The sequence below is a fragment of the Pistacia vera genome, unplaced genomic scaffold, assembly GCF_008641045.1.
Source record: "Pistacia vera cultivar Batoury unplaced genomic scaffold, PisVer_v2 Contig377, whole genome shotgun sequence".
In the NCBI taxonomy this organism is placed as follows: domain Eukaryota; kingdom Viridiplantae; phylum Streptophyta; class Magnoliopsida; order Sapindales; family Anacardiaceae; genus Pistacia; species Pistacia vera.
In genome coordinates, this window is record NW_022196198.1 from 657671 (window position 1) to 665962 (window position 8292).

An 8292-nucleotide genomic window follows, 5' to 3' on the forward strand; every position below is an offset into this window, starting at 1 on the left:
CTGTGACTAAACCTCAAAGATGAAATTGTTATTATCCTATCATAATAAATTAATAATGTCATTTTCTTTGCGTCATTTCTGTTGGTTGTTGGGATATTGCACCATCTTCTACAAACTTTGTTATTTCTTACTCATTTTAAAGGTAGTTAATTACTTTGTTGTCGCTTTAGGTTTGGTGTAACAACTATCCAAAGGTAATTCTCTGGTTATGAAATATCAAACACTATATATATTTATGATTAGATCTTTATATATAAAATACTATTTCAATCCGATGGGTATATAAATCAATGTTTAGATATTTATATATCAAAACCATACATTTTCACTGTTGCATTCATAATCCACCTATTAGACTGAAATGATATTTTATATATAAAGATCTAACAATGAATATGTATGATCTTGATATAATCATATCAGGATGGTCATAACTAGAAAAATACTATATACATATTTGGATATAAAATATTGATTAAGATAAAATCATAGTTTTTGATAAAATTTTAAAATGTTAGGGGAAAAGATAGAATAAAATTACTACAAGATTATTAATTTAACAAAGAAAAAAAAAATCCCTGAATTAAAATATTATCAAAATTAGAAACATTTTACCCTAACTTAAAGTAGATCAAACATTCAAACTCTTCCATTAGCTGGGTCGCTGAACAAACGACGAATGTACATCACTTGAAGCGTACTTGCACCAACCAATAAGAAATACTCCGAGATTGTGTAGAAAATAACGCGTTTCCGGATGCTCAAATTCGCTGCCAATAATAATAATAATAAAAAAAAAAAAAAGTTGTTGAGCTTTTACATAAGGCTTTATTAATTTTCACTCACGAGGTTTGGCGCAAAAAATGTTATTCCTCAATTTTGAGAAATTAATGCTCTTGCTTTCGATTGATGTTTCTATGAGTTTAATATATCGGAACTTCACTTGTGAGATTTTTGCACAAAAATTTTATTCCTCCAATTCCCTATTAATAAGGGTAGTTATTGGAGGCTTAACTAATAGTTAACTTTAGGGTCTCAGAAAACAATTGATGCTTGTGCAAGTTGGTCCGGACACCCCCAAATACAAAAAAAAAAAAAAAAAACATTCCTCACTTAAGAGGAATAAACGAGGTTACCTTTTTTTTTTTTTAATAATTGGGAGTATTCGGGTCAGCTTACGCATACCTCAACTAATTTTTGTAACCTTGGAACTACTGACTAGGTAAACACTTTAGTTGTTACTCATATTAGCAATCGAGAATTTGACATTAAAATTTTATTCCTCAATTTAGAGGAATTAACGAGGTTAACTTTTTTTTTTTTTTTTTTTTTTTTTTTATGATTGTGGGCATCCGAGCCCCTTTATGCATACCTCAACTAATCACTGGGACCTGAAACTATCGATTAGGTAAGAGCTTCAGTTGCTACTTGCTATCCCTATTAGCAATTAAGGAGAGATTCGAACTCATGACTTATTGAGTAATATACCCAAGAGTCTTTATTGAACCGCTCGTCTGCCCAAAAGTAATTAATGCTGTTACCTTTGATTGATATAAGGGGGCGTTTGGTTGGGATGTGATTACTGGGGTTATGTCATCTTATATTACCTGATTATTACGTTTGGTTGTCAAGTAATATGAAATTCCAGTAATCTTCAAATACTAATAGTAGTTACTGTTGGTAATGTCTGAGGTAATCTGATTACCTCGATTTTCTTAGGTATTGTAAGATTATCAAGGTAATCTTTTTTTTGTTATAATTCTATTCGTAATTAACAAAATTTTAGGACAACAATAGTTTTATTTTTAAATTAATTTACATTATTACTGCTTTTACTATTTCACCTAAATTAATTGACTTTTTAGACAAAATTACCTTTGAATTCAAAACAAATTACAGTCCACCCAAGCCACCACCCCCACCCACCTGTCGCCGTTGGCTGCAGGCAACAACCGTCGCCCCCAGAACGGAGCACAAAAGGCCGAAACTGGTCACCGTGCGTCGATATGGCCATTCTCGGCCAGATCCGTCGATCTGGCTGTTAATGGCCACATTTGTGCTTTTAACGACCATCGATCTGACCATTCCTAATTAGATCTCTGGCCGGAAATGGTTATACGATGCACGGAGGCCATTTTCTGCCTTTCGTTGAGCTGTTAGGTTGCCGGCTGCCTGCGACTGGTGGTGGTTGCCGGCGGGCGACAGTGGCTGGGTTGGTGGGGGTGTATTGTTGATTTTCCAAACTTTTATTATGAGGTTGTTTTTGCTATGTTTTTAAATGTAGGGGGTTATATAATCCAAATAACAATATAAATAACAAAATAATAATATTTAATTATAGGACAATTAGTAATTTAAATAACATACCCACCAATTTATTCCTCCCAACCAAACATATTAATATAATATACTCATCAACTAACCAAACACATTTTCCTAAAATTTCTTAATAATTTTCAAAATAATCTAACTTTCCAGTAATCTAACATTCAAAGTAATCCAACATAAAAAGGTGGAAAATACATTTTTAATAAATTGCTGGCATCAACTCAGTAATACATTGGATGTGGGGCGGTAGTATACACTAAATCTCATGTGGAAGTAATTAACTGGTTACCTAATTAAAATTTCAAAGAGAAGAGGTAGAGATTTAGTTAGAGACTCACTGTATCGATGTCGAACATTGCGTGCTTTCAAATATTTTTGATCTGCCGTGACAGACTCCAATGCCTCTCTCAGCTCTGCAATCTTAATATAGATTGGGTCCAAATGTTCTGCAACAAGTACAGATAAGTTCTCAACAGATTAAAAGGAGACAATAACCAAGATTTTGAACTCACCGTCTTTAGCCAGGTCGTGCTCATCCGGGATATGCCCGACATGAATGTGGAAAGAAACAACTTCTGGTGTTGAAATCGGATTACGAAAACAGAACTGGTACATCCCACTGTACGTGGCCTTGAATTTAAATTTGTCCCCTGAAGTTCCCTTCAGAGAATACACAACCTGACCCGCCGGAGATGTCACCTACGTGCGTACATAATAATGATTTTGAGAGAATTGAATAATAAAAGAAAGACAGAAAATGGAATTATTGAGAACGTAATTACAGTCATTTCAATTCCGGGATGATCCGAGGTCCAGAATATTTCATGATCGAGGACGACGAAACTCCCAGAAACGGCATCGCCCTCGTGCAGGATTTCTTCGTATACACATTCTACTTCGTTTACGTTTATAGAAACAGTGCATACATGGCGGATGAAGCTGAGAATAAATGCTAGTATTAAACAGATTTCTGCCGATCGAAGTCTCATGTTCATACTCGATTTTGATTTTGAGTTTCAAGTTGTTTGTTGATTCTTTTTTAATCTTTAATTTATATGAAGAGAGAAGTGCAGGATGAGAGTGGGACAGAGTCTGCAAGATGAGAAATAACGAAGGCTAGAAGTTCGGTAATTTCGTCTTACGGTTTGTTGATTTGTTCCCTCCTTGTTGGCAGGTGAGTGGTTTATTTTAAACTACCTTTAGGCTTGACGATTCGTTTGAGATTCTTGGATGTATTACTTAAGATGTTCTAAGTTTGAATTTTCATAACTACTAATAAGGGCTTTCCACTTAAAGCTTTTCTAGCCGTTAACTTCAGACCTTGGGAGATTAATTGAGGTGCCCGGACACCCCCCGGACACCAAAAAAAAAAAGAAAAAAAAAAGAGTGGTTTATTTTCTGTCCTTTGAACCGTTGCATTTACCTGACATAAACACCATTTGAAGGTTTACGTGCCAAACCAAAGGGGTGACACTTGATAAACCCATAATTTTTGTTAATTCAAGGACGCTAATTGAATTGGGCTAAAAAATGGAGACAAACCCATCCAACCGAACAATCTTAGGGGCCTTAACAAGCACAATAAGGTCCTAAATTGGAACTCGGAACCCTTGGCGCGTGAAAATTGATTGAGAATTTGTGTTCCACCTCACTCAGTTTAAGCCACTCGCTCTCAAAATTTCAGTAGCTCTTACTCGAATTGTTTCTTTGCTCAATCATCTTACACATCACATGAAAGAAATGGAAGAGTCTTGTGAAATTCGAATCTTCGACTTCGATCAAATTCCTTCCGCCTCAGAATTCGCGTCTCAGATTGAGTCTAAAAACATTCCCGCTGTAATCTCATCAATCATCCTCTCTTCTCCTCCATTAACTAATTAATTAATTACTAATCTTACTTTTCATTTCTAATTCTTCGTTATTAAAGGTGTTTAAAGGAAGCATTAAGGACTGGAAAGCTTTCTCCAAGTGGAATCCTTCTGAAGGCGGCCTCGACTATTTGCAGGTTAATCACTTTTTCTTGCTTCCAAGAATTTGTGTGAATGATAGTGTTATTAACTTGTTAATTGTTGTTTTAGGTCGAATGTGAAACCTAGATTACTTTGTTTAATTTTCCAAGCTCTTATGTTCATGATTTTTAAATTACTATTAGGAACGGGTAGGGTCTTCTGTTGTGGAGGTTATGCTATCCAGAACTGCACCTGTTTTTTATGGTGATATTAGAAGACATGAGAGGGTGAGGCCATCAAACTTTTTCATCTTTTGATGTATATGTGGAGCTTTGTGTTGCTTCTTCTTTTGTATGGCGTTAGAGACTGGACCTCTACATTTTTGTTTTCCGTTTGTGTTGTAGGTTCCATTGCCATTTTCTACTTTTATTGGTTACTGTAAGGAACATAAGCAGAAAATGGACAGTTGTGTTGAACCAGAAAGACATCTGCAAGTGGGGTCCGAGAAAGAGGAACCTTGTTTACTTCCTGGGGATGTTGCTTCGCAACAAATTTATTTAGCACAGGTAATTAAAGACTTTCTGGTGATGGATTTACAATTTCTTCTTTTGATCCTCTACAAATAAAATGTCTTCACTAGTTTAATGCTGTTGAGGGCATAGTTGTGTTAGGATTACAGTGTATTTGTTTGTATGAGGGGTAATTCTGTTGCATATTTTGGATGAAATATATAATGATTCAGGTACCAATCATGAATAACGAGAATGAAGAGAGGGTGCAACTGGAATCTCTGAAGGAAGACATTCAAAAGGTTTGTAGATATGTCTCCAGAGCTCCATTTCTCTAGTTATAGTTCATCGCTTAGGATTCTGTTCATTCTCTGCAGTTCACCTTTATTTTTTTATGTCCTTCTTTTGCTCAATCTGCACAGCCTGCATTTTTGGAGACAAAAATAATAGCTTCTATCAATCTGTGGATGAACAATGCTCAAGCTAAATCAAGTACTCACTATGATCCACACCATAATCTGCTATGTATAGTTGCTGGCTGCAAACAAGGTAAAGTCGGTTGAACCTTCTGGCTATCTGATGTTTTCATCTTGTATACCTAATTTTTCTCTAATTGGTTTATTTATTAATTGTTGTACGTTATTGTTATTAGTGTGTATAATGTTGCTAAATTAGTTTATGCTATGTCTATGTATACTTTTGTTGGGTCCTTCACCTAATACCTTAAGTTTATGGGTTGTATTTCTGAACAATGGTATTTGGTTGACTTTCATAATGAATTGTCATATTAGTTATACTAGATCCAGGATATGAATCTTTTTACGAACTTTTTTGCTTGACAGTTGCTTTATGGCCCCCTTCTGCTTGTCCCATGCTATACCCAATGCCTATATATGGGGAGGCCTCAAATCACAGGTATTCTTAATTTATGTATGTATATTAGGAAATTAACTCTTGTTCCCTTTTTTATTCTTATTTTCCATAAGACTATGAAAATATTTTACTTCCAACTCTTGCTTTGCTAATTGGATGGTTTTCAGATTTTTATTCTTGCTATATCTAATTTTCTTAATTTGCTTATGTTCTTTGGCAGCTCTATTACTCTAGAAAGTCCCGATTTTTCGATGTATCCCAGAGCAGAGTGCTTCAGGGAGTACTCTCAGAAGGTTATTCTTCATGCAGGTGATGCACTTTTCATTCCTGAAGGCTGGTAAGGTTATACACTCATGATTATTACAAAATCGCCTTATTAGGAGCCCATACTTTGTTTGTATGCTCACCTGTTTTCATTGGTAGAAACCTTCTTAGGATATGATAGTTCTTCTTGTATTGTTTAAGTAATTTTGTTAATTATAGGAATATTTATTACTTTGTTTCTATAATTTTGTCATATGCTAACAATCATCTGGTTGATTGTTGTTCTAATTGTTCAGGTTCCACCAAATAGATAGTGATGATATTACCATTGGAGTTAATTTTTGGTGGCAGTCCAACATAATGTCTTGCTTGTCAGAACACATGGATGCATATTATTTGCGTAGAATAATAAGAAGGTTCCTGCGACAATCTTCAAAATTTTTTTTTAAGTCCTTGTCTCCTTTTTCATGTTTTTCTCCACAATGTTAGAATATTTTTGTCAAGCATTACCAAATATATGTAAACTAACTTGAGTTTTGTTTCATCATCATGTTTCCTGTGCTCATCAAATCAATATTGTGTATTGAAGATTGGCGGACAGGGAAGTGGTATGTGTATCACTTAAATGGATTTTCTTTTGTTTTTTGGTTCAAGTTCCACATAAAGTTGATAAATCTGGTTGGGACTACCTTCTTTCTACTTCATTTCAACAACATTTTCTACATTATTTATGAGCCCTGCCAATGATTTCCATCAAAATTATACTTTTTGAATTCATTGGGAAAATGACTTTGGGTGTATTTTACTTATTAACAGCTCGTTTGTTGAGAAAGAGTTCTCCCAGAAATTATTTGTCGAAGTTTTTTATGAAAGCTTGGGTATTTTTTGAGTTATTATAGTAAACATCTGAACATTTTATCCAATTTTTACAGAAATTTTGATGTAGCTGATGATAATTTATCTCTGAAAAATTTGGCATTTCAAGTCTCTACAAAATTATATCTGGAATTTTTTTTATTTACTTTAACCCTTAATTAATTTCAAACTTATAATGAAAGTGTCAGCGTGTTAAGCATATTTATTGAAAAAATAATTTAACATTACTTTTGTGCTTCTTTATTCTGTTTCATTGGGCAGTCTAATTTCTTGATTCTCTGCCTTTTTCCCTGGTTCCTTTTCTTTTCAATCAGAAATGTTTTTTAGCATTGTGAGCCATATCTATATTTGAAATTACGCCAGAACCAAATACTGGACAAGGCTTCTGCTGGTACAAAGAGACTGAAGAGGCATACTTGTGAGCTCCTTAATAACGAGGAACCAGGTCAGTTCTCGATGAGCATGGTCAAAGCTATCATATATATTACTCAGCCATCTATTGCATTTTCATATGTTTTGGTTGAAGTAAAAATAGGAAATTTGCAAATTAGGATAATGCCTGTGGGAAATTATGGTGACTGAACTGATAAAATTTTAACAGATCAGACCAACCATGGTTTGGACCAGTCACACGAAAGACAAGATCTGCAAGGAAAGGAACCACAACATAGGAGTTTGTTGCATGATTTGCAACCTTGTTCTCTCCAGGCTCTTCATAAACTTGTTTCTTTAGTCCATGACCATGTTAACGTTTCCGACTTAGGTCAACCCGTGGTCTCCACATCAACTTCTAATTCCGACTTAAATGTGAAAGACAAGTATGGGAAGATAATGACAACAAAATTATTTTGCTTGGAGGATGATCCAGTTGCTAAAATTCTGTGGACCCTTGAAGCCCATGCTTTTCAAGAAGTCTCTTTTGCTATGGCGGTGAGTTTCTACATCCTATTTAGCATACACATAACAGCCAGTTGTTGAAGTTTCTGTTCACACTATGAAGTAGAGGTGTGGTCTTGAATAATTTGTTTCTTATTGCATGCATAGATATAAAACTGGAAAAATCCTTGTTGAATCGTTGTGGCACCTCATGTAACTAGTTGCTAGATCAATATCTTTGAAAAATAATGTGATTAAACGAAGATTATGTTGGTTGAAGCAGAAAGTGGGTGGTTATATCTAAAGGTTTGTGGTTGAGTCAGTTGAAGGAATTGCAATTTATTGCTTGTTGAATGCACAAAATTTTAATTATTGATGATTGATTGTCCTTTTACTTCCACAGTTTTATAAAAAGTTCCCATCATTTCATATCATGTTATTCCTTTCAGCAAAACTTCCCCAGAACTTTGGAGGCTCTAATATTGCACATGCTTTCACCAGTGGGGGCAGAAGTCCTTACACGGAAATTTGATGAGATGGATCAACAGACCTCTGAAGAAGATAGGTATTTTTAATTTTATGTTGAATTTTTCTCAAATTCATTTAGAAATATTGCA

The 8292-nt window shown here is 34.6% G+C and overlaps 2 protein-coding genes across 4 annotated transcripts; one reads left to right on the forward strand and one right to left on the reverse strand.

Annotated features, from left to right (window-relative positions):
• Window positions 1-639: 639 nt before the first annotated feature.
• LOC116140753 (transmembrane emp24 domain-containing protein p24beta3-like) lies at window positions 640-3317 on the reverse strand. Its single transcript, XM_031426329.1, has 4 exons — window positions 3111-3317; window positions 2841-3027; window positions 2667-2774; window positions 640-770 (listed from the first exon to the last, which is right to left on the reverse strand). The coding sequence occupies exons 1-4, from the start codon at window positions 3315-3317 to the stop codon at window positions 640-642; spliced, it is 633 nt and encodes a 210-aa protein (XP_031282189.1).
• A 625-nt stretch (window positions 3318-3942) lies between these two features.
• LOC116140772 (tRNA wybutosine-synthesizing protein 5-like) lies at window positions 3943-8284 on the forward strand. 3 transcript variants are annotated; one of them, XM_031426351.1, is made up of 13 exons: window positions 3943-4164; window positions 4256-4333; window positions 4481-4564; window positions 4682-4843; window positions 5020-5088; window positions 5209-5335; window positions 5629-5701; window positions 5880-5996; window positions 6220-6339; window positions 6513-6531; window positions 7163-7244; window positions 7401-7729; window positions 8125-8284. In XM_031426351.1, the coding sequence occupies exons 1-13, from the start codon at window positions 4060-4062 to the stop codon at window positions 8248-8250; spliced, it is 1491 nt and encodes a 496-aa protein (XP_031282211.1). In that variant the 5' UTR covers window positions 3943-4059; the 3' UTR covers window positions 8251-8284. The 3 variants fall into 3 exon arrangements, with proteins under 3 accessions (XP_031282211.1, XP_031282212.1, XP_031282213.1); XM_031426352.1 differs by lacking the exon at window positions 4481-4564; XM_031426353.1 differs by lacking the exon at window positions 8125-8284 and having other exon boundaries at window positions 7406-7610.
• Window positions 8285-8292: the final 8 nt, after the last annotated feature.